A 26,957-nucleotide genomic window follows, 5' to 3' on the forward strand; every position below is an offset into this window, starting at 1 on the left:
TATAGGTGTACAGAATTTGTACCTTTTGCATGTTCATGTCAGTAGGTGTTAATTTAGTGGATCTGTGGATGTCTGTTGTACAAATTCTACACAATCTGTCATACACATTTATGCTGATGAAATTTGTATAATCAATGGTTGACCTAGCTGTAAATTGTGGCTATTGTGTAAATAATGTATTCTATGATCTACATTGAATGATCCTACACAAACTTTGTTTCTATGATCTCCTTGTTGGCAGGTGGCATCACACTGAATACATGGGGTTGTGATAGGTAGATGGTTTGCTACAAAAGCTCTCCAGAGCTGTCCTTTGAAACTTATAGGATATTACACATTCATCTGTTATTCAAAAATTTCAACCACTTTATATAGGTCTTGCTTTGGGGCAACTCAGAACTTGCTGCACAACATATTCTGAAGCAACACATAATAGAGTGCACATGTGGCCAAAGTATTCAAATTTTTGAAGACACTGGAAGGAATGTGAAAACAAATATTTGGGCATGCTGTAAAACGCTGAACTTCAAACAAGATACAATGGTCACATGCACTATAATATGGGCCATCAGTACAGCTTACTTCTCCACTTACCAATTATGAAAGAGAGGGGGGGGGGCAGTGGATCATCATGATCTGAAACAGACAATTTCTGCCCTTCAAAACTCATTAGAGAAGAGACATAAAAAGCAGGCCCTTACAAAGAGTTATCTCCTAATGCACCTACTGAACTCTCAGCAACCTGCTGCCATCATCTCATGTAACTGGATATAGATCGGTTAAAAGGCAGATCTTGATTAAAGCTATAGTCAACAATATTCAATCGGTGTGTCTTAAGTACTGCATGACCAATCATATTTCGCAGGGGTTTTATTTTCGCGAATCTCGCAAGTTGGGTGCTATTCGCGAATTTAACAACAAATGAACATTTCAACACTGATCCTGACATGAATGCGACGTGCACATGTACATTTTTTCTCCAACTGCTGTACTCAACGATTGCTAATTCAAGCTCTAGCGAAATTGTGATGAAGTCTTGATTTGCAAAAAAGAAAAAAAAATGGATTTGCTAAATATACAATGGCATATAGTATTACTGTATGTCTGACACTACTGGTTTTATTTGGCTTGCATTCTGTAATACAATGAAAATGGAATGTGACATGAATATTTTTACACCATACTGATGATATGTATGTGTGTGATTATATGATAGACTTTGAGTGAAGCCAAGCGAACAGTCTTTACATACTTTGGAAAAATGTCAGTCAAAGCAATCAAAGGGGGATTCCCATTTGTGAATACTTCATGACTATTTTTGGAAACTAAGACTTCTTGACTGTTTACCACCAGCTTAGCATAGTCCATTTTGTAAAGAAAGATTTCTAGAGTGTTCTCTAAAGGTCCAACACATTCTAAAATATTCTACTGTACATCATTGTGGCAAAACAGATTAATTTCAGGACTTGAAAATCAAAACTTTGTTACATACAATTGTATTTCTAGACCAATCTTTTGCCAAATGATCAATATCCCTCAACACAATCTCATGCATCTTGGTATACCCTAGGTAATTATAACACTCAACTTGTAGCATTAAACTTCAATGTGCTTCAAAGAGTTAAACCTATGCTTAGGGTTTGGTAAGGTCATGACTGCAATTGATCTGTCTGGGTAATCTGGCATGATTAGCACAGAAGGCTACTAAAACTTCCTCTGCCATTGACAGGTAAGTCACATTGATATGACACAATGGGTCATAATGTGATATACATTATCATGTAATCAATCAGAAGCCCAATGCAGTGTTGAAGGACATAGTAAAACCTTTAAAAAAAATCTAGGAAAAACAGCTACACACTGTTGTAGGTGCACAAGAACCAGCCTAGCTCTCACACAATTCTTAGACTATTGAAAAGGTGTTCAAAGTACATCCTTTATACCTGTATCTGTGAAGAATATTACTTTATCAACTGCAAAATCCACAACCAAAGACAAAGTTCATAAAATAACATTCTCTATTCCTTCATCTAATTTTAGTTCCTCAGTTCTTCATCTCAATGCTTCGTTGTATTCATTGATTTTTACCTATTCATTCATATAGCTATTCTTCCATCCATTCACTGAGCCTTCACTCATCTACAGTTTTCAGAGTTTGTTTTTGGATTGGTTAACTCATTTGCTGAGTGGGGCCCATTTGACAGTGTCAACAAGTACTGAAATATGACATTAAAATCTTTACAAAGCAATCATCGAAAGATACATACACAGGGCATGATAAAGTTTGTCAATAGCAGGTACATAATAAAGACTCTCAATTCAATTGCTCTTATTGATGTACAGTCAACCTCGTCTAAGTCAAATTCACAGGGACTGCGAAGAATATCCTTCAGCTTACACAATAAAATCAATGCATGTTTAATAAAGTCATTCAGGGCAGAACATTTTATTTGACTTAGCAAATTTTTGACTTGTGCGAGGTCGACATAGGCGAGGTTGATTGTTTAACATTACAGAAGAGCATAGACTTCAAAAAACGAAAAGGTTCAAAGTTCAAAGTAACGTCACTAAGGAGATATTTCACAAGTGGGAGACAAAACAGCCAAAATGGCAATTTCTAGTGCACTTGAATCAGCTGAGGGTATGTTGTATTCATGCTGGGTCACTGAACCATAGATATGATAAACACAATCTTCACACATGCCAATGAATACCAGCTCTTGATGGTGTACTTGTATTTACACTGAGCCCTGTAGAAAGCACGCAAGTGTATGGTCTTTGTGAATGCTGCCTCATTTCACTGCATTTGGTGACATAACAGGATACCCTGCTGAGAGATTTGTGTGTATAATTTCTTTTTTCAATACAGACAGCAAATTCCTTCACAACTCATCATTACAGCTTGCTCCAGTGAAGCTGATCTTGCAGTGTGAACATATTCTTGTGCCAAATAGCAGCTCAGTACAGTGTATGTTGATCAAGGCATCATGAACAGCAGATAATTGTAAGAACCTTTATCTGTGCAGAAGAACAAAGCCGCCAAGCTCAGAAAACATTCTCATATGAAACCATGGCTTCTGGTAACCAGGCGCAGCATACAAACCCTAGGAGAAACTACACTACTGGGAGGAAGACTATTGATTACCCCACAATGCATGATATAATGTACACGTAGCTGTGGCATAGCATTATATGACCTCAGAACTTGAGGTCACTTGCTGAACGAATGTTTGCACGGGTCAAATATGCATCAAGTAACATTACAGCGGCTTGTTGATTCAATTCTTGCAGCACAGTGCATTATGGTACATCTACATAAATTTGTTCTTGCTGCTGTAAAGCAGAACACTTGGCTCTCTTATAATTTGTTCTCCATTGATTGCAAGTGTGTCTATTACATTACTACACATAAAAATTACACATCAATAGCTGCAACTTTTTTTTTTTCTTTTTTCTTTTTTAACTGGGTCCTGGGTGTGTTGGAAAAAAATTATATACAGTATATGTAAACATATAATTTATATAAATACATGTATAAACATTTTTTTTTTCTGAAAATTAGAGGGTTACAGTAACATAAATATTGCATATACTTTGTATCATGGTAGCACTCAGATTTCAAAAAAAAAAAAAGGGTCACAAGTAATTTGGAATGAAAATTAATTGAAGTAACTAGACTTTACCAAGGATTCTAGCATTTCCTGCTTTTGGAAAATGATTAAATAAATGGTCCTGGACAACAGAGCTGTCTGTACTTGTAGATAATACACTATGTAACAATGCCCATAATAAAAGCTCAGTCCACATGTTTTAATACTGAAAAGAATTGAGTGATTTTTTACTTGGTCAATAATGATCTCCCTAGCCCAGTTGAAGCAGATATTTGTAAGACTATTCTAGGACACACATGTCTTACTGGCACAATAGGGATTCATATGAAATGCAATGCACAACTGTACATTATAGTCTCCTAACGAAATTGATACATTTACTAAAAAGAGTAATACATGTAAGGAACTAAGGGGGAAAACAGCAAAAAAGGCTTAAGTCAAGGCTAGCTGCATATCTCTACCCCCCCCCCCCCCCCCCCCCCTCCTTTAGTTGACACCTTCTGGTCTATGCATTCACACATGACTTGCTGTGTAGCACTAAGTGTGATTCAGTAGAGTGTGAAACACCATGCATCATTGTGGGATAACAGCATGACATGATGCTAAGCCCACTGTACCTACAAGTGGTATTTGTCTGCGATTACACAGCCTACCCTACTATAGAGAAGAAGGGAATGAGAAACAGATAGGGACTGCTTTTCATGGCACTGTTGATATTATTGCCTACCTGGAGGATCTTTACTTCAAGCTATGAATGAGGAACTTGCTCAAGGTTCATAGAAGCATGGAGTTGAAATCCTGAGAAGCAATGATACACTGTGTAACAATGCCCATAATAAAAGCTCAGTCTACATGTTTTAATACTGAAAAGAAATGAGTAAATTTTTACTTGGTCAATAATGATCTCCCTAGCCCAGTTCAAGCTACACATCAGGTGCAGCCATAAACGTTAGCATTGCAATCGCATCGGACGAGGGTCGTCTCTCATGTTATGGATGCCAAGCGTTTACATCATATGTATTGTACATACGTCCGCATCAAAAAAGGGCAGTTAAGTACTATGGGACTGAAGGCAATTGCTGAATTCATGCGTACAATTTCAACCAATCAGAACCAAAGATTCATCAAATGAGGTTCATAATGCTGAACAGTTTAGTGTGCTCCTTGAATTGCTTCTGGACAATGAAAACAAAAATTGTCTTGAAAAAAAATGTGTAAACTCAAACTCTATGCCCTTCCTTGTTTTTTGGAGATGGGATATTTAACAAGATATTGGTCAATAACAGATGTGAATATATCTTAAAGGTCGTATATCCCTTTTGGAAACATCAGAAAATTTTGCATAGTTGAAAAATAATGTCTCTATTAAAGCTATCTTGGAATCTTAAAGTAACATACCTCAGAGTTTACAAAAAGAAAAAGAAAAACTAATCCCACATCACTCAAAATATGCTCCCCTTTTGCACTGAGAATAACAGCTGGAATTATTCATTGGGGTCCAAATAAATTCACTGGAAATCTATAATATCTATTCCCCTCCATCCTAAAGAAGTGTCAAGTTTTATAATTTTGAGGAATGGTCGGAATTGCCTACCTTTACAATAATATTGTAGTTTCCTTTCACAAGTTAGTATATTACATTGTACTACTTCTAAGAATACAGTTTTTTATAAAGGTCCATTAATATGGACCGAAATATTATTTGATTTGAAAATGAAACCGTCTTTGAATAGTTTTAAAAGGAATTATAAATTTTTACTCCTGAATTCATATTCTCATTCAGAATGATTACTTTAATTGCACTTATATATGTCTTTTGATTTGTTCTTCATTCCTGTCCTTTTCTTTTCCTCCTTAGTTTCATTTCTATACTCCCAGTATATTTTACACATTATTTATGTTTTCTAGGGGTCAGCGATTTTAAACAAGGCTTATTGCTCTTCTCTGTTGACCCCCCATTCACATGAATTTACGCATCGGCTCTTGTTCTTGTTGTTGTTTTGTATATGTGTGTATATTTCTTTTGATATTCATATATTTGTATCTATGTGTTTTCATTGTATGAATTGTTTGATGATTTTATGTCGAATGGAAATAAATTTGAACTTGAACTTGAACTTGCATACACAATCAAGCATATATCTATACCACACCTTGTATGCCTTGAAATACATCTCCTAGATATGATCTATTTAAAGATCATATTGCCTTTCAATACACTGCAGCATCAACCATTCATTCCACTGATCTGAAAACCACATTAGATGCCTCTAGATCTATTTACATGACATGTGATGTCACAGCCATCCCATTAATGCTATATGAAGCATGTGACCTATGTGTAAACTCAACACCACACTGTAATCTCATAAAGATATCTGTGTGTACTGCACCCCAGAGCAACATCAAAAGAATTCAGCTTTGATCATGTGGTAATCTTTGAGTAATGTCACGACCACCGATTCCAGCCCAGAATTTCATCTTCTGTAGATGATGTGGAATGTCCAAAATATAGGCAAGAGACGATGGGGGCACAATTGCTAGATGTGGCATTTGAAAATATAATCATTCTTTTTTCACTTGCCTCACATGAGGCACTCATCCCATCATGGAAAAAAAAAAAGAAGAGGAAAAAAAAAATCAGTTGATATGCCCAAGTAAATAGCTGCATGAGAGGCTAATGCCAGATTTTTTTGGATTGTGTGGCCGGCCAACAAATTTCATGGTCCAACTGATTTGTGGCTTATAAGCAAATATTTGCACTCCTGCGGAACCATTTCAAAGGAAACGGAATTTATGGAAAAGATGGCTAAATAATGGGGCTACCTTTGTGGACTTTTAATTCTGATGTATGTATAGGCCAAAAAGGCTTTAAAAGAAAAGGAATGTCCCTGGGTTCAATGTACTTTGACATCCTGCTAAGCAGGAGAGCAGAAATCTGAAACAACCTCAGGCAGTGCTGTATCAACATTACACAGTGGATGTGATAGATAATGCTGCCATGTTCTGCTGGATCTCCTCTTCTATGAGGTTAACCTTCAACCCACGATTTCATATCTCTTCTGTTTTCGTGAGTATGCAAAAATAATGGTTAAATACCATAAATTTATGATACCTATTACATCAATATATTAATAAGGCTTTGCCTCTGTAACCCAAGAGTTAACAAAGGCCACATAAACATTGTGGTGTTGTGTGTAATCCTTTCACCACAAGTAAACAAATACTGTAGAATACCTGTATTCCATTCGCTCCCAAAATTACCATCCCACACAATACCTGGTATTTCTACACACAACTCACTGATATTAGTATTGTCCATGCCTGCTTCACACACAGCAGACAAAATAAAGAAGACCAAAAAATGAATGTGACCACATTATTACAATCTTGGATCTGACCAGGATGTCCAATATTAGGCACAGAAATATGAACCTGGCAGATACTTTCTATTTCAACATGTTATCTTCCACACGTATCATACGGGACACAACTGAACTTTACACAGATAACATGTTGGCAGTGAGTCAGCAATACTAGTATTCCCTCTAAAGTGGGATTTCTACATGCTAAATATGCATATAGATTTGGCTGAATGTAAAAAAAAAAAAAAGTAACTTTGCATTTAACAAGGCATTTGTAGATACATATTGTACTTGTAGTTGTTGGTTGCTTAGAATGCTTTTCGCAGAATTTATAAAAAGGGTACTCCTACGAATTTTATTGTCATCACTGTCAGAATCACACAAACTTGTACAATTTCATGAACTTTTCCCACATTACATAGCTTTGTTAGTATCACTTTAACATAGAGACTTCATCACATGGCGTACCTTCTTTACCCACCTGAGAAATTGTAATTCCTTTACTTAACACGCTTACACATTAAAGAGCATTCCACAAATGCTGTGTAATAAAATGACCAAAAAGCCTTATCAGTTTTATTCACTGAATACAGATTCCTGGAAGATTTTGACCAAACAAACACTAGGTAATAAAATATGCATAGCCAAGCCAATAATGTAATATCTGCAGCGTTATTGCTACAGTCTCTGAATTGAAGAGTGCAGCGATTCCCTCTGTCTGCCAGCAAATACGTACAGCACCGTCCCTTTAAAATTGTAATCTAGGTAGCGGCCATGTCCAGAAGCTTGGACATACATTGGGGAGCCCTAGCGCATGCACATGGCCTCGGCCAACCAATTCACATGTCGGCCAAATTGAATGAGACAGCTTCCGCTGAGCAGACTGCGTGTTATTTTCAGACTACCCAATGGAGTTCTGTCAACAGCCGCTGAACATGGCTGATAATATCAAACCCTGGCTCTCTCAATGGAAGGAGATTGAGAATAAACCTTTAAAGAGTCTTTTTGATACTTTATATGAGTGAAATTTGTAATTCTTGATCATTTTCTCTATAGATTCCTCTTTTCTGTGATTTATACTTTTGTCACTGACATTGTTAAACATAAATTGCATTACCTTACACTGAAATAAAAGATATATTTTTTGGTTTGATTTCATATGTTAACGCGATCACTGCATGCAAAATTTTTATGGTATGGGGCAGAGAAAATTTGTTCATATTTATCTTTTGACAAAAATAGTGGTATCTTCATATAGTTGCAATAGAGAGGTGCTCCCATCTCCCTGGTTGTAATTATATCATGGAGTACTATCATTACTTATATTGCAGGCAGTATGGTTGTATTGACACCCATGAGAATTTAGCAAAAATTGTGCAGGGTATTAAGTTATTGTGATATTAAAAGGAGTTATATGATATTAAAAGGAGAGTTGACTGTGGCACCCAAAACAACAACAACAACAACAACAAAAAAGTCTTTTTGATACAAAATAAACACATCATGATAACTACAGTGTGCTATGGTTTCTCACACTTCCTCCATGGATAGCCTAATGTCTTTTAGTCATTTCACAGGTGAGCTTCTGCTTCGCAATACAAATCTATTATAGAATGTTATGAAGTCAATGTTTTTTTTAATTTTATTCAATTACACTTTATACAATTTATATATCCTCCGTAGATCATACAAGATGATAATCTTTTTCTCATATTCTTCTCGGAAAGGGCAGCGACATCTCTGCATTGGAAGCATATTCCTCAAGTTCTGTGAGAAATCAATTGGCAGTCAGAAAAAGATAACTATGAAATACCTGTATACTACATGATTACAACTTTGTGAATAACCCAGCTTTACAGAGAGGCTGGTGTCCACTCTAAAATTGTATCGTGATCATAATGCATGAAATATCCAAGTATATTCTCTTGATGTCTATTCCAGGTATCTCCTGTTCTATGGTAAATACATCAGGGCTGCTGCTGCTGCTGCAGTGATTCAAAAACATGTTCCCTTGTACTAACACTGACTTTACAGACTGGCGCTCCTTGCAGCCATGCTGCTTCGCCGCTCTCACTGGCCCACTAGCAAACTGAAGGTGTCAGGAGTGTGCTAAATAGATCACGAGACTCTCTCATTCTCATCTCTCTCCACTCCTCTTGTGTATTTCTGTCTCTGGCCTCATCATCATTTATATGTAGTCTAGAGTACAATGTAGTATAGAGTGCAATGTCTATTCTAGGCACTCATACTGATCCTTAGCGCCTAAACAGTTTGGTTCTATCACTTTTCCTTTTGGTGTGAGTATTCTGTTATTAGCACACTTTTATGTGCTTTTATATCCTGTAGAGGCTGTTTAAGATAAAAAAGATGCTGTTGAAATGCTAGATATAGGCCCTACCGCTTTGCTTCTTCGTAATTCCAAAGAAACAACAAAGAAATGCTCTACATTTTTTTTTCTGTATCTTTGAGTGCCTGAAAGGCATCTTCAGACACCATCAGAGTTTGAGAAAGACCTAAAGAATAATGCCGTCCAAATTCAAGATGGCCTTTATCCCCATGAAAGTCAATCACAGTCTACAAAAAAATGGAAACCTTCTGTATGACATAGGAGCGCTTGTGAATGTATGCTCTATACAATGCATTAGAGCTTGTATACAGAACAACTGATAGAGATGCTGTAAAAATTCCTGATACTTAAGTGATAGTTCAGGATGGGATTGCTGATATTTTTACAAATGTAAGTGGATGTCACGGATTTATGGTCAATAAAGCACTACAAGTTCCAAGAAACAGTTTGCATTACGCATACAGCGCTATAATTCATCCTTGATAGTGAACCACTTAAAGATCCTGTTTACCTTGCGAAATACTGCACAAAATACTTCACGAAATACCATGGTATTTAGAGTAACTCAAAGTTCGTGAGAATTACAAATGTGACTATTGAGAGTGAATCCTATCACTAAGTACCACCCTTTGGACAGTGGTGTATCTTTCATGTGACCTGACACCCTTCCCTGTCTTTTCAATGTGGGAGATACAAAGAATAATGTGCAGTGCTTATCTCAGGCAAGTATATTTTTGGGCCAGAAATACCACATTATTTTGCCAATGAGAATAGTGACAACTATTCACCATGTGGTATCTATGACCACGGTAATTCCAATGTGAATGAATGCAATGCCTCCCCCTCTTCTGAATCTAACTGACAATGTACATACCGGTACTATACATTGTAGGTGGTACATTGTATGTTTGTTTGATATTGTACATGCAATGAAGTCAAACAGTGTTTTGTATACAATCTGGGTTAATGAAGCCACAGCACCATTCCACCTAATTTTTGAGTTGCTTTGTTTTTTAACACTGTACCTTATGCTAGCATCAACACAGAATTCTCAGAAAATGACATCATAATTGTTCACACAATGCCGTAAACTGCCAATTACCGAATGACTGCATGTGAGCCAATATGACCATTGCCAACTTAGGTTGACTCACCCTCATTCCAGCTCACCACACACACACAAACAGAGAGCTAAGAGTCTGGCAATTTGGAGGAAAAATGGCCATTCTTTTTGAAACCATGAATCCTGGCCACATAAAAGCAGAAAACAATGACATGTGGGACCAACAATACAAGAGTTTGAGCTTAACCCATTGAGGATGAGTCCCGAGTATACTCGGGCAAATGTCTAATGGGAAATGCAAAATAGCAAATTCAGCCCGTCCTCAACGGGTTAATCCAACTCTCACTCACCTTTTCCACATCAGTTTCTTCCACCTCCAACACCTCCTCACTGAGGTCCAGCTTGACCTTGACCTTGCCATCACCGGTCAGTTGGCTACCTTCCTCTGTCGACTCGCCGGAGGGAGTCACCGCCAGCCGCTTGGCTGCCGAGAACCCTCCACGGTGCACCAGCCATACCCGCTCTGCCTGCAGCCACGCCCGCTCCTGGTCCAGCTGCTCATCAGTCTTGGCCTGGAGGAAGGAAGCAGACATTCAAAGGGTTAACATTATATTGACCAGAGCATAAAATACAAGTGGTCACTATGATTTGACCTGAGATGGACACGTAGATCATACCACATATTTTAACTATCATATAACTATTATACACCGTAAATGTTGTCATATATCTTGCATCAATCGAAAAGACAGATCTACCAAACAAAAGTTTTCATGTGACAATGAATCAGAAAGGTGTCCACCCGACAAAAGTTCTTATGTGATGTACAGAGATTTGGAAGAGATACAAGAAGTGTAAGGATTGTACACAATCAGCAAGCATTTGTGGACTTTGTGGAGCAGACAGAGAACTGCTTACACATCTCTGTAGCATATTCATCTCTAAATTCTCACAGTTCTAAATATCAGTGGGATAACACTGTCGATGCGGGAGCTGTCAGTCTGACTCCGAATAGCCAAAGCAGACACACTCAGACAGGGTGTCAAAAACTCACATACCCAATAATGCTCATCCAGCATTTAAATGAAATGTCTTCAGAACAGAGTTTCAGATCCACAGTGGATACTGTCCACAGAAGTCCCACATAAACCTTCAATGTGTGAAACTCAAATGACCATAAGGCTGCCATCTTGTTGCCTTGATTAACCCACTAAAGACTTTGGTCCTTGAGAATACTTGGACAGGTGTCTGTCCAAGTATTCGCGGGGACTCAGGCAAAATTAGCTCGTCCTCAATGGGTTAAGACCTTCAGATGCCCTTGTTCCCCTAACATGGTCCTGGTCTTATCTACCAACCGATATATTGATAAAAGACCATATTGATAAACAGTTGAAAAAACAAATTCTGAAAGTAATATCACATATGTCACAACTGATTTACAAATTGCGTACATTAAATGTACATAAAAACACACTGATTATTCTGTGTTTCGAGTAATAGCCATGATAAAAGTCATAGACATAAACAGTATGTTCTTGGATAGGATTCATACTCACAACCTCCTGACTGCTAGCAAGGTGTCACATCTACTAGCAGGAGCTTGACTATCTTACTTTCGCTTGATAGCAAGTGATGGTTTAGATCCCTAATATGCTCAGTGGGTACTGCTTATTTCAATTCAAAGATTTTTTTATCATTAAAAGTTGTTTAAATTGAAACTGATTGAAAAATTGCTTTTCAAAACAACTTAGACATAAGAATCATTAATTTGATTCATATGTTGTACATGAAAAATTGCTTTTCAAAACAACTTAGACATAAGAATCATTAATTTGATTCATATGTTGGTTAAAAAACAGAAAATTGTACATAATGCATAACATGTAAAATCAATTCTTAGAACAAAACTTTTTTTTTTCATTCTAATTATTGCTATTTAAAGAAAAGACAAGTGAACAATGATTTGTGGCCCACTATCAATGTTGAGTTGTGAAGCTAATGTATAATGCTCGTCGACAAAAGTAAAGTTAATCCTGTCATAGCGTATGGCAGGACTTTCACGTAAGATATCGATGGCATTTTGTGACCGTGGTCCAGAGAGGGTTAGAAAGAACGATCAATCTATCACGTCCATTCAAACCATGCTCCTTCCTGCACCCCTTCATGTGTAATCAATACCACAATTCTAGGCCAGCCATTCCCAGTCGATCATCACTCGCTTAAATGCATCGTGCATGTGCGCACATCATTAGCTATGTCCTAGATGTAGCGGCTGACACGTATGTACATACAAATGGGTAGAAGATTGATCTCAGACAAGTCCCCATCAGGTCAAGGGAATAACGCTATCCTCTCATAGGAACCTCTCATCCTAACCTTCAGACAAAACACAAGAATATCCTCTCTCTTTGAGGAAGTATACTGTAACTACTAAACTGGGGAAAAACAAGAAAAAATACTGTAGAAATAAGAAATATGTGTAGCTCTTTCATGTTGTAAACATGAACATTTAAATGCATATTAAACAGTATTTTTCCCATACATCAATACATGTAAGATAGATGATGACAGCAAAATATGACACAATGCTAATCAACATCATCACTGTATACAGTATATGCACTTTGCAGTCTGGTTTCAATCTTTTTGTGGTTAAATTCAAAAGGATACTGGCAGGTATCTTCAGAAATGAAGTCTTCGACAACAAACAGATCATACTGTATCTAGCAAGGTACAAGTGAGAAAGCAAAATCTGATGTTGTACATTCTCTTTGCGAGAATCGAGGAAGGAAATTGTCAAGGATGTACAACAAAATAGCTTTATAAAGAGGTAGAATTGTTTTAAAATGTAAAAAGACCTGAAACATGGCTGTCCTCATGAACATGGCTCTTCTTCCAGCTCCGACCAAGGATATCCTTGACCACGATTTCTAGGACAGGCTGATATTACTATTAACTCCTGCAGAGCTCTCTGGAAAATAGTGAACTGTGAGGCTAGGACTGAGTGAAACACAAGGTGGGTCACTCATTGTTGTTTGAATCTACAGTAGATGGTTTAACACTCCCTGGGCTATTGCCTCACGCTGCCATTGACTCTGCGCAGCACTAGGTGGCCACTGGTAGTAATGGGGTTACTCCCAGTATGCTGTCTTCTACTTATCAATGGAAGGGGAGGAATTTGAGGAAATGAGGAGTAAGCTGTATGCTGCAGTCATTGAATGAGGACAGAGAGCGAAATCAGCTCAGAGGGGTAAATACCAAACCCCTCTGCACAAATCAGAAACAAAGCAAGGACAGGAGGAAGAAATGAGATTTTAATTCTGGTCACTCAGTTTGCTACACAGGCTGTTTGATACATGGGTTTGGCAGTCTGAAAGTTCTAGGCATCACTTCCAAGTGCCTACACAACTGATACAGCAAGTCACAACTCCTAGACAACTGAAGGATGCTGACTGTTGATTCAGCTTTAATGATGTACTGAGCACTTCATAACACTGTAGTAAGTGATATTTTCTTTTTGTCCAGCACTAAGTGTACTCTACAAGACTGTACTACACATGTGAATTAACATATGTTTCATCCAATGTGTATTTTGTAGAGGATGTGCAGCCCTTTAAATAAAAATTTCGTGCTTCGTGAAAAAAAAAAAAAAAATCTGTATGTTTCCATGTCATGAGAGCCTAATAAAGATGCTGAAAATACCATGTGCAATAACATGCATGAAGGCAACATTGAGGTCTCTAATATCTAACATGTTTATACTTTGTAATTCATACAGAAGAGAGTTATAAAATATAAAACTTTTGATGTTTGCACAATCACAAAGTTTCACACTTAACCACCAAGTCATCTTGTTCATGGTCTTCTCAGCTTTGATTTTGGAATATCATTACATGAAATTATCACTTTGCGCTTTGTTAAACACAAGAGAAGTGGCACAGTGTGAATTCTCACATATCATAAGTAATATCTAGTCAGCTTGGAACCAAAACACAAATAATCACGGGGGATACATTTGTATAGCACAGGGATGCCAGTTAGAATGAAAGAGAAGGCCTGAAATACATCTACATGAAGCTCCTTTGTACACGAAAAGGCCTGAACTTTGAAAATGCCAGGGCCTGAATTCAGGCTTTTGCCTGAAAACTGGCATCCTTGATAGCATTTAGCATCTCTGCCGACACCACACAGAAGCATGCATTCTTACGTGAGACTCAGTCTCCCGTCGCTTGGCTTGTCTCCGAGCGTGCACCTTGGCCGCGCGAGTGTTTGTGGCATACGTGGCAACGGCGCCCGCAACACCCAGCCGCACCTTCAGACTCGTACCACTGGAAATCATGCTGGCTGCTCAGAAGACAGTCAAAAACTTTTTGTAGACTGTCTGATCCAATCAGAATGTGTCTTGCCAGTTATTTCTGCTTCTCTAACATGCAAAGACTAGCTCTATTTTTTATTTGTTGTTGTTGAAGTGGTTACCAAAGTGCACTGCAATGATCAAAGTAGCAAAATGTCATCACATTGTTCCTTCACTGTCATTTGAAGCAAATCACATAAAATATCTCCATCCATGTTGTTCCACAGAGACCTCTATGCTCGGACCAAATAGTCCCAGAAAACTCCACTTCTCTAGTAATGGTATCCAGAGGTTTTTTTTTTCTCATTGTATCACAAAGAACAACTTCAGAAGCACTCTACGCCTCACAACCATACTACTACTCTTCCACATAGAGCCTGCTAAAAAAGCTTCATTCATTAACTCCACATCATTGGCATTAGCAGCAATCATGCAAGGTGTATAGAATGTTGTTTCACAATGCCAGAAAGGGTCACTGTACTGAGCAATTACTATCACTATGCTTAAAGCTGTTAATCATTTAGAACAATCAGCAAATTAATTAACACTGCCATTGAGCTTCAGTGGGTGCCAGAGAGTCAAAATTGTATCGATAATTTTCTTCTCCAGTTTGAACACACGTCTATTAGATACCATCACAAGTCATCTTTATCTCCACAAACAGAGCAGTTTAAGGAGCAGTGCTATTGCTATGGAAACATGTTCTATCATTTCTTCTTTTATCTTTGTAGCCTTATAAAAAGGTATCATTCATATTATATATCAAAAGTGTTTTGTCCACTATTCACCACATGGGGGGGGGGGGGGGGGGGGGGGAGGAGGTGCTAATGCTGTTAATTAATCAACAGACTGTAAACCAAAGAGTTACAGTTATAATGCCAGGGCAATATGTTACAAGGTGAAAATGCCATTGAAATTGTTCTCTTTAAAATCTCTTTGATCATTTCAGTTGCAAATACTGTAACCATACAATATCAACCATAATATAGATCTATTCTGTGGCAGTAAAAATGTTTCCCCCTAGATAGAGAGTTGCTGAGCTGGAAGGAGATTTTTTGACCTGGTATAGAACTGTCACCTCCTCTTACTGACAAAACTGCTCAATTCCTCTTGACTGCATCACCTCTGTGCCTTCTAAGTGGAGCATTTTTCTCAGCCTTCCACAAAACAGAACAGGTGCATTGAGTCAGCTGAGCCTCATGTTTATGTGAAAGAGGAAGAGAGAAAGAGGAAAAGCGAGCTACACTGTGTCATTACCATGGCAACATGTATACATTTGGGCGAGGGGAGAAATCGGAAGAGGAAAAATATACAAGTGATGCTTATGGGAGGAATATCGGTATCGACGCCTAGCAGTCCAGTGGGGGGTGTTAAATGATCGCTCAACTATGCAAATCTATGCGGGTACCAAGGACGGAGACAGAGTATGTTAACAGAGGGGGATTCTGGGAGCTGCAGAAGATTGAAGGAGGCTTAGGACGGGGAAAAACTCCAGTCTGAGTTCACTCAAAAGACGTCACGATTCTACACTTATCGATCCGTTTCTCAGCTGAAATTGAAATGGAGATTTGTTTGTTGATTCAAGGCAATGCAGTATCTCGCATTATTCAATGTAGATAATTACGACATACAATGTAGTTTCATTGGCACTGTTACTTGTGCTGTGGTTTTTAGAGCTGTTGACTGTGAAGTCTTATACTGCAAATACTGCTACACTCAGCAACACCATCAGTGTGCAGATGTGACACAGAACAATACGGCTGACATAAACTACAGCAAAAACACAATACAATGAACATAAAAGCTAACTGTGTCTCTGGATTTATCTTTTTATCCCTCTGGGCTTATGAGACTAAGAATACGAGACGTCCCTTCACAAGAAAAGCAAGTGTTAGCATTACACCAATGCCACAAGCTGTATCAAAGTTTGAGGATTGTATTCCATTCTGAATCACACCAATGCCTTTCAAATGAGTACATCGATCCTCGGCACATCCATGGAGCGTAATTTCCTATTCAGCATGTGTGTGCTGCACTCATACAGCCTGTGAGGATACCAAGACAAGTGAAGAGGTAAGATCCATCCAGCAGTATGCAAGAGAAAGAGGACCAGTAGGCTGTTCCTCTCTTAGCAACCACATCCTCAGCAAATGCATGGTATCCACAGTTATTCCTCCCTGTGTAGGACTGCAGATTCGCATGGATATTGTTCCATCCTGTAGACCGATGACGCCGCTTTTTATTCCCAGCGTATAGTGTATGCGCACTTCTCCTTCCAAAACATTTTCTGCCAGTCCAACATCCAAGAGAATGCATCCATGCAAATGTCAGGAGAGGCACATCCTCCTGCTCATTATACATACATTGTATGCTCGCTGTACATACAGGGACTGATGAAGAGGCTGAGAAGGGTGCAGGCATCCGGGCGTGACAGCAGGGTACAAGAATTCCTTCCTCTGGACGTCAAGCAGGGAATGACTGATGGAGACAGGGGGGCTAGCTAATGATGCCCACACCTCAGCCAAACTGTCAGTGGTGATGACTTCCTACCTTCCACGAATGTAAAATCTCACTCCATTTTCACTCCATCACACAATGACTACACATGCGAAGACAAAAAGAGCCTCACACAATGTTTTTGTTTGATACTCCTCCTATTAGTTGCTGTACCAACAGTATGGTAATTGAGATCAATCCCACTCATACATTGTAGGAGTGACACAGCGAGTCAAACAAAGCAAGCGAATTCCTCCCATCGAGGCGTGTGCTATCGCATACATCCATCTGTGCTCACAAATGAAAGCTAATGAACAAAGTAAGGTGTATGCCAGCACATTGCTTGCATTGTCCTCGTTGCCAATGCCGAGATGCTGCGACTCCTCGCTCAGCTCGGGGGCAGTCATTCTTCCGCATCGTGAATAATTCAGAGTGACATGCTTTCATTACTGGTGCTGCAGACTGATTTCTCCTCCTATCATCTTTCATTCATTCAGTCAGGTCTACTCGTCATCTCAATTGGCAGGAAACAGTCATACCACCCCTTCATGCCACCAAGCTCAAGTAAATTTGTCGAAGATAATCGTAATTCATTGTACGACATCTCGTGATCTTACTTGCATTTTAGGGTCAAGAGAAAGTTATACCAGTGACAAACTAAATGTTGGAAAGGAAATATCTAGTAGATGATCTGATACAATGTTACGATGCATGTGGTTCCCATGCTTCTACTAATGTGAAGATACAACAGTGAAAGCTAAGAAAGGCAGACCATACAGGCACACAGGAGCCTGGATGCCTTCCCCAAGCAAGGTAATCACAGACAAATATGTCCACAACATGCCCCATGCCTCACTATGTCAACTGAATTCTTGGCAGGTGCAGCTTAAAAAGCACCAAGCAAAGGCCAAAGGACAGGAAAGAATGTATAATGTCAGCATCAGTTTGTTGCTATGGCAACAGCATCATCAAAATTTAGTTTGCAGCAGAATCCTGCTCAGATGCTAAGATGGCAGGAGAGCTGCTTTTAGACCAAACGGGCAATACGCTTCACAAGTAATCTCACTTTCCGGCATGCTGTAATGCTATACAAATGTAAGTGAACAATCCTGCCTCTCCTCTGATAGAGATGCTTGATGGTTTAGGGTTTAATGAATCCCAATCAAGGAACTCATTTGCCTCATTTCCATCTTCCCCCTTTCCCAGGCATCCTCTCTCACTGGCTGTATCACTGCGGAAGACATTGCACATGCCAGGTGAAACACGAGAGGGGCTTGGATATTCGGGCAATGCTCAGTGCGGGCAGATACCAGCACTGAGTAAATGATGATGGAGTAGCTTTCAGTTGGAAAAACCCAGTCGGTGGAGGTTAATTCCAGGACTCCACACGAGCCAGTCAAGGGATGAGGAAGCCTCCTTGGTCCAGGGGAAAGATAATCAAAACATAGTGATTGAAGGTTTGCCACAAGATATGAGCCACTGTATCACTGATCTACTGTTAGGAGAAAGTTGTCAGACAGGTAAACATAAAGACAAGCAAGTCAAAAACTGTAGCCACAATGAATTTAATCAGGATATGACAAAAGGGAAAATTATAGGCATGTTAGGTGCACATGTAAAAAAGAGGAATAGAGTTCAGAAGAAAAAGGATGGACCAGACATAAAATTTCCTTTTCAAGTCACTACTTTCAAATCAATTCCATGAAGGGAAGAAAGAGATATATTCCATTATAATCATGCTAAAAGAGTTTCATTATCTTTATAACTTGGAGACAATAGTCAATCATATCACCATGCAGAGGTTGACAGGGACCTTTAACAAATAGGCCTACCGCAAAACAGATAGTATTGCTGGATACTACACTCTGTACATACAGTGTACTCTACATACAGATGCAGCCCTGACTAAGCTTTAATGAGGGCAATCTTTTCCAGTCATAAATGCACTCATGTCCGTAATTTTATCACCTGTGTAGCTCTCTTCAGTGGTGCTCTTATCTAAGCTACCTGCAACTTTGGTATATGTTTCCTGTCGAACCTTACTTACATGCTTGTACATAAAATATCATAAGCAATAAAAACAGTTTCATAATGATACTCCTGTGGCTTAAGAATGTCAGATGTTAGTTGTTTAGTTTAAAAACAAAGCAAAAAAGTTGTGGCAATTCAAGATTGTGTAAAACAAAAGAATGTAAATGATACATGTGTAGCATACAATCAACGAAGTTTCTTAGCAATATCATGGCATTATAAGTATTCTTTCTTGCTATCTGATGTGAATACTATTCAACATTATGCAGATGACAAAACAAGTAACATTCTGATGCTCACAAATTAATGAAATCTGCAGACTGACTAATCTACCCTAGTATGTATGTACCTGTACATCTTGCACTCATGAATGATTTTCTTACTGAACTTCCTTCTATCCAGAGTTTTGAAAAGTGTGTTGGAAAATGAAAACCAACCTCAAAACCATCTACAGCATTCATTTTTCTTATCATGATATTGCATCCTCTATGTCTAACACTGAGAACTGAGAAAGAAAAAAAAAAAGAAGAAAAACCTCATAACTTCAAATGACGCTTCTTATTTCCATCAACACATCTTGATAGGCCGCCAGCCTAGAAATATTAATATCAGGGAGGCGGTTAGGTAATGGCTACCACACCAAAAAACCTTCACGCTCTGGTAAGATGAATGTGATTCCATATGGGCATCAGCGAGAAGCTACTGGGTATTAAGACACACTCAATATCCTGCTGCTAAAGGTTTCCCATTTTTTTTCTAATGGCTTCTAATTTGATAAACATATCATATGTCAGGACTTCCACTGTAGTCAATGATACAGGAAGTCAGCTGGACAAATTGGAAGCTGTAAGTAACTTTTTGAGTCACCTCTTTGTCATCAGGTTCAAACATGTTTTTTTGTCTTCTAGCTCAATGAAATCTGGTCATCTTTTAATACAGTGTACAAACAAAGTCCCAGTATACAAACTTTACCATACTATGGACTATGGACGGTAGGTAGTTAACATCATCGCATATATCAAATAATTACAAACTCATGTGTACCACTGTTATGCCTTCTTTCGATAGTTTGTTTCGCAGCACATGCTTTGTAAATCATTGTAGGGGTCAAGTTGAATACAATATTGTAGGCTTGCAGCAGACAGAATAATCACAACTGCTGTATAAACCCAATGCCAACATTTAATGTTTACAGTCACACGATATACTGTAAATGAGATATATTTTGCAGTGATTTTATTCCACAAATATGCTAGTCAACTGACATCTGCAAAAATTAGCAACTCGCAAAATGTTTTTTCCGTAACGCAAATTCGCTAAACGTCCCTTCCAAAGTGGGAAATCACAAGACTTCGTGATCTTAGAACTTCGCAATCTTTTGCCAGTGTGACCGCAGCTAGAGATTTCAATTTCAAATCAATACGTGTGCATAAATGTATTGTGTACAGATTAACCCACTAGCTGTACATTTTTATAAGGAAGCCATGTGCCTATAGGGAATGAAGTATATCAGAGTCAATGAGTTAACCATCAATCTCCTCCTGCCCCCCCCCCCCCATCCGTCTCCCCCTCCTTTCCTACTCCACTCCCAGCATTATTACAAGGAGTGAATAACAGGTTAATGAAGCCTTAATTTAGAAAGGTCAAGGGCAGATACTGGCTGTCAGGACGAGCTGTGGGTAAGGTGTACAGTGTAGGTGGATGATTCAAAGAAGACACTCAGAGATAGCGTTCGTTCACCGTGTCAAGATTTCTGTGAACAGAAGCAACTCTGCTGGTACGCAGGCAAACAGTCTAATGCTGATGAAGTGACAAGATATGATCAACAATATCTGAAAAAGTATAGGTAGGCAAAGTTGTCAAACAAGGACCTTATACTGGAAAGGGGTTTCCCCCAGAATATGACACTAAGGTCATAATCTCAAGTTGTTGCCGATGATTAACATTGTTACACTTGTTTTGATTTGTTTCATTCTGATATAACATCATTGTCCTGTCAAAACCTGTATGACATGAAGGAAGAGGAAGTTGTTTTAAACAGAAATTTCATAATTCCCTTTATATTTGTCTTGGCATGATTTTAAAGCTACAAAAGAAAAGCAATAAGAAGAGCTAAGTTGACAATGATTTATGAGTTGAGTTACAAACTGTACAGTCGCACAGGACTCTGTAAACTTGAACACGCAAACATGTATGGAGCACACAGCAGCATTTTCCCTGGTCAATCATTGTGGGTTATTGCCCAAATAAGGAAGCGTATGAAGAATCTGAATTCCATGGTTCTACCCCCACTATGGCTCAGCACAGTGATTTATGTGAGAGACGACTGTAAAACAACATAGCTGGGACTAAACAACTTGGTTTGGAAACAAAACAAAACAAAATGGTTAGACTGTTAGCCCAAATCGCCTCCTGTATCATGTCACTACTGACTCATCTGGGTCATCAAACTATTTGGGAAAAAACTAAAAGAAAGAAGGGGGGGGGGAGATTGGTTCTTCAAGTGTCACTGTCACTTTGCACCACTTACAGGAACAGTCAACCTACCACTGTACAATGTACAGTAAGAAGGGTATAAATCTCCATCTGCATGAACAATGGGAAAATACATCTTGCAGTATACTTTGAACAGTTGTGAGAGCATCAAGTATCATCTAAATCACATTTCACACTTGCATGATTATTTGAAAGCACCTTGAAATAGTCGTCTGGGTCATGTAATCAAGTTGTCATTTGCACGACACTGTTGATTTGATGCAAGCACGAAATTTCCCTTATTTTGCATTCTTTCCTTATGAAATACATTGTAGGCCTACAGTGTACATGCATCCCCTCACATTATCTATCTTTATACTCTGTGATCTATAGATAAATTCATAGGGCTTCTGAACTGTCTCTCAATAAAAAAAAAAAAAAAAAAACAACACACACACTCAATTTTACATAACTTACAAAATCACACTGTTAATTCATCCCTAGCTTTGTATAGAAATAGGCAGCTGTCTGAAAAGAAGTGCCCTCACCAATAATTGAAACCAAGTCTCAAAGCCTGAAAGAATTGGTTGTAATATTTACATGTAATATGTGATGAGGTAAACAATCCGTTATGCAGTTTCAATATGTATGGACGTCGTGCAATGGAAGGACCTTTGTTCTAACACAAGAGATCAACATGTAGTTGTACACCTTTACTGCATAAACTGCATTGCTTTACCAATGTCTAGTCCACTTCATGCACACACAGCCCCTTTATGGCAAAGTGTGAGTAATGAGTTTTGCATTTTCTTTAACTACAATGTATTGAAAATTGATCATGAAAATGTGTCCGCATGTGAATATATTTTGAGATATTGAAATACATGCAAAGAAATATACTTCATCCACAAATCTATAACAAAGTTCTCTAAAACTGTCCCAGTGAGAAATAGGCACTACAAGTAATGATAAACTTTGTGCCATTTCAGGTGCACAAAGCATTTAAACAGAGAACCTGGTATGGGAGCCATGATAAAAGCTATCAAAGTTAATCTCAAGACTCCACATATATTGTAAACCTCTTATCATACAGGAGGCATCAACAACCTGGTCCCGAAGAGTGCAGGTGAGGTCAACTGGAAAACATGGACACAAACAGAGGTCCTCCTGGATCACATCACTATATCAGAGGTCATCTCAGGTCACACACCAATCAGAGGTCACCCCAGGTCACAAAACTCTTATGACACTAATTGGAGGCCCTGCAAGTCAGATAAGCCAGAATCCCTGGCCCAAGGCAATAGGTACAGTTTACAGTTGTACTGATTGACTAACCGGCCACGGTTTCAGGAGCTAATGAGCAATACTTACAAAGAATAACTGTCATTCTTTGCCACAGCAGACAAAACTCATAGTTTGAAGTGGTTTAGATTTGTATAGGAAGAAACACTATGTGACAAGAATAGTGAGGCAAACAATGATTTGTTTTTAATCAATCCATGTGACTCCTTCTTACCCTGTACATATAAACAGGGACATTTTTCATATTGTACAGTAGATTTATTCTCACTTCAATGACCTGTACTTTGTATATAAAAGGCCATAATAGTTGTTTTAATACAAAATTGTAGATATCTGTACTTTTCCTTGTAATATATAATTCAGTCTTCAATGATTTCAAGACACGATAGAGAAATAGGTATCACGGTATGAGCAAAGAAGTTGTCATACAGTGGAACTCTCTGGTATACACAATGTTTTGTACACATTGTGTATTTGCAAGACAGTAATATATGCTCAGTGGCTTGTACATGGGAAGGAGAAAATACCCGATTTCACCAGGCTGATTACAGAGAAGCTCATCAGTACACATGTACACGTGTACTGTGTACATCAGCAATCAACAGCCCTGGGGGTGGGGAGAGCTGGAGGAACTAGCAATAACAACCCTGTCTTCCATGATTGGATCATGGTATTGTAGCTGCTTTGTCTCTCTCCCCATGTGACTTTTATCGCATGGTGCTGATGGATAACTTTCAGCCCCTTTGGGGTTACTGCAACATGGAAAAGTGTATCTCACCTGGAATGCAAAACAACTTTACTTTTATATATACCCCACATTCCCTCCAGCAAAAAAAAAAAACAACAAAAAACAAAAAACAAAACAAAACAAAACAAAACCACACACACAAAAACACAAAAAACCAAAGACCTAAACTAAACTAAAGTAAACTAAACTAAAACAAACAAAACAAAAAGAAGACAGCAATGAGATATTAAACAGAAGAGTACTAAAAAAAAGAAAGAAAATGATTTAGAAATACCAGTTTTCTTTTTTAAACCAAGAACTCCTGCACAAGAAACTACAACTCCATAAATGCAGAGTAAACACATTTATGGCTTTCCACTTAATTTTTCATGTCATCACATGACAATTAAAATGGCACAGGATGTAGTGTACAACACTGAATTCAGAGAAGCAAGAGTTGATCCATCTATCTGGTAATACATGTAAATGCTTAAATCTATCTACAAGTGTGCATATTTACATGTATATACCTATCACTCCAAATCTACTTGAAAAGATCATGCTTTGCTTAAATAATATACCAGGTAACTTTTGATAAGTACTTACTGTCTACAGTATACTGTATGAATCTTTCTAGACATATATTCATATAGATCTAGCCACCTACATGTACCAACCAAGTGCATACAAATACAACTCTGTCTCTTACATCTTTCTTGTAAAATTGCTGAGGAAATTAAAAACTATTCATCCTGGTAAGAGTTTTAATTTTTTTTTTTCACCGTTACCATCATATTACTCTCCTACCTATACAGCTTCACTGCTATTTGATGGAGCATTAGTTTCCTCTGGATCTTGTGCATAAGCTTGCCTCTTTAACATATATGAAGGTCAAAAGAGAATGCACACCTGCAATATTCCATGCATCATTAAGTCAAGTCGATAAAACCTTTCCGTTCTATAGCACACATTTTGTACGTGTATAACATGTGTTCATACATTATTGAGCCTGTGCCATGTTAGCGGTGGAGGAATCCCCATGTCCTCACAATGGAAGTCAATATTATTCTGCATTGAACCCAGAGAAAGAGAACAAGCCCTGTATCACACAGGACACAATGAACCCCTATGGCCAGTATGCATCATCACTGATGTCACCTTAGAGGTCATGCCTATATAGTAGGCCTATAGTAGATATCGCTATCTATAGGCCTACAATGTACATAGTATGCCTATAGCAGATATTGCTATCAAACATTGTGCCTGTTTCAAACTATAAACATTCAGGAATTATTGAAAAAGAATATAAATCCTCCAGTGTGCACAAGCAACAAAACTATCATTTTTTTACCCAAACTCTCCATTCACACCTTTATTGCTCTAATACTTGGATAGCAATATCTTTATTAAGTACAGTAAGAGAAGAGCTGGCCCTTTAAAAATATAACTAGTGTAAAAACAAATAATCCTGGTATGTGCTTTCTGTTTTACTTGCAAGAACCAAAGAACAATTTCAGCTGTTGTTTGATACAGTGTACATGCCATTGAGTACTAAAAAACAACATTGTTTTAACTGCGTGGATGAAGTGGGAACTACAGTGTACAGTACAGTACAGTACAACTGTACTTAAGTATTCATATGTCACGGATAAAGGTGGGCCACTACCTGTGTTTTGCATGTTGCAATAAAAAAAGGTCTGCGTATGGATGGCTATTTTTTTTCTCTCTCTCAAAAAGTTGTACCATTTACGGCCACAAAAAATAGATTGTACACCATTACAATCATTACATTCAATGGCACCAGAATATCTTAGTGAGTCCTTGGTTAGGTATGCTCCCTCTCGTAATCTCAGATCAGCTCAGAAAAATCTTTTCCACTGTCCGGTCATCACAAAGTTTTATGGTGAACGATCTTTTGCTCATGCCGCTCTCACACTGTGGAACACTGTTCCACGTTATTAGTACAAACTGTGTACATTTCTCATATTTGACTGATTATAAAACTGGTTATGTACAATTGTAGTTTGCCTTTTGTTTTGTCCTTTTAATGTGCAATACATGTAGGTCTCCTTTTATAATCACATAGTGCTACTGTGAATACAGCACCACTGATGGCAAATGTTGGTTGCTGTAGCTTTTTGTCTAATCTGGCCATCAATACAAAAAAAAGGCAGGTCATTTCATTGGCATGCACTATATTGAATAGCCCCAAGGGGGGAGTGTTCAGAGCCTATTGATCAGACCCAGTGGGCTGTGGCAGGCAATACAACAAAACTCATCGAGGGGAAAAACTGCCCGACTGACAGGCATACAAAGCGGGACCAGTTCTTGATACGAGTCCTAAAAATGTCCAGTCCTATGCATGCATTATGTAGAGCTACTGTACACATGTAGCTGTGTGGAGTACCAGCTTCAACATTGGGGTGTGAATTCTGTGAGATACAGGAACCCATCCAGATCCTATGTGAATGACAATATCCCATCGCACCTACACTATTGTACACTCCTCCATACAAGAAGCTGTTGAGCCAACAGTTGTGAAATATTCAACTGACATACAATTGTACTATCAAGCTGAACTCTACATAAAAGTGCAGCCCTAATCTCCAAAGATTTGTCATGTTCACACTGTCACGGCTAGACGCCCAAAATGCAATATATGACAGTACAAAATGTACTTGCCTCACAACAAGAACACGTCATTTTAACTTCAGGTCACCGAATGAACAAACCAATGATTTTCCTCCTATAGAAGTGCTCTACAGGTACTGTACAGTAAACACAGCTAAAATTGCTCTAAAAAGAAGAGGCAAATGAATAACAATTTGACACCCTCAGTCTTGTTACCTCCCTATACATTTGTACATACAAACCAATAAAAATCTCCATGTAGATAGGTTCTGAAACAGAAACTCAAGTCTTATTTTTTTTCATAATCTTATTTTCCTCTTTGTATTAGTGCAGTTGCTGGATACAGCATAAATTGCATTAAGTACTTGGTAGATATACTGACGTGCTGATTGATACTTTTAGAGGAAGATGTAGAGAATATCTGTCCAACATTTTTTGATTTTTTGTATGTTCATAAAGCATACCCACATTGTGCCTGTAGATAACAATTTTTTCATTTGTCAAAAGACAGATGGTGAAAGCCACACTCATTGCATTACACTGTATGCTTTTAAA

At 38.3% G+C, this 26,957-nt stretch overlaps 1 protein-coding gene across 1 annotated transcript in view; it reads right to left on the reverse strand.

Annotated features, from left to right (window-relative positions):
- LOC139724736 (unconventional myosin-XVIIIa-like) overlaps positions 1 to 26,957 on the reverse strand; it is a 191,008-nt gene that overhangs the window by 151,474 nt on the left and 12,577 nt on the right. The window contains exon 3 of the mRNA XM_071635858.1: positions 10,737 to 10,958. Coding sequence (XP_071491959.1) covers positions 10,737 to 10,958 — 222 coding nt within the window. The remainder of the gene's footprint in view (positions 1 to 10,736; positions 10,959 to 26,957) is intronic.

Source organism: Diadema antillarum, unplaced genomic scaffold (genome assembly GCF_040938485.1).
Source record: "Diadema antillarum isolate AM-2024a unplaced genomic scaffold, OU_Dant_1.0 scf00000226, whole genome shotgun sequence".
Taxonomy (NCBI): Eukaryota; Metazoa; Echinodermata; class Echinoidea; order Diadematoida; family Diadematidae; genus Diadema; species Diadema antillarum.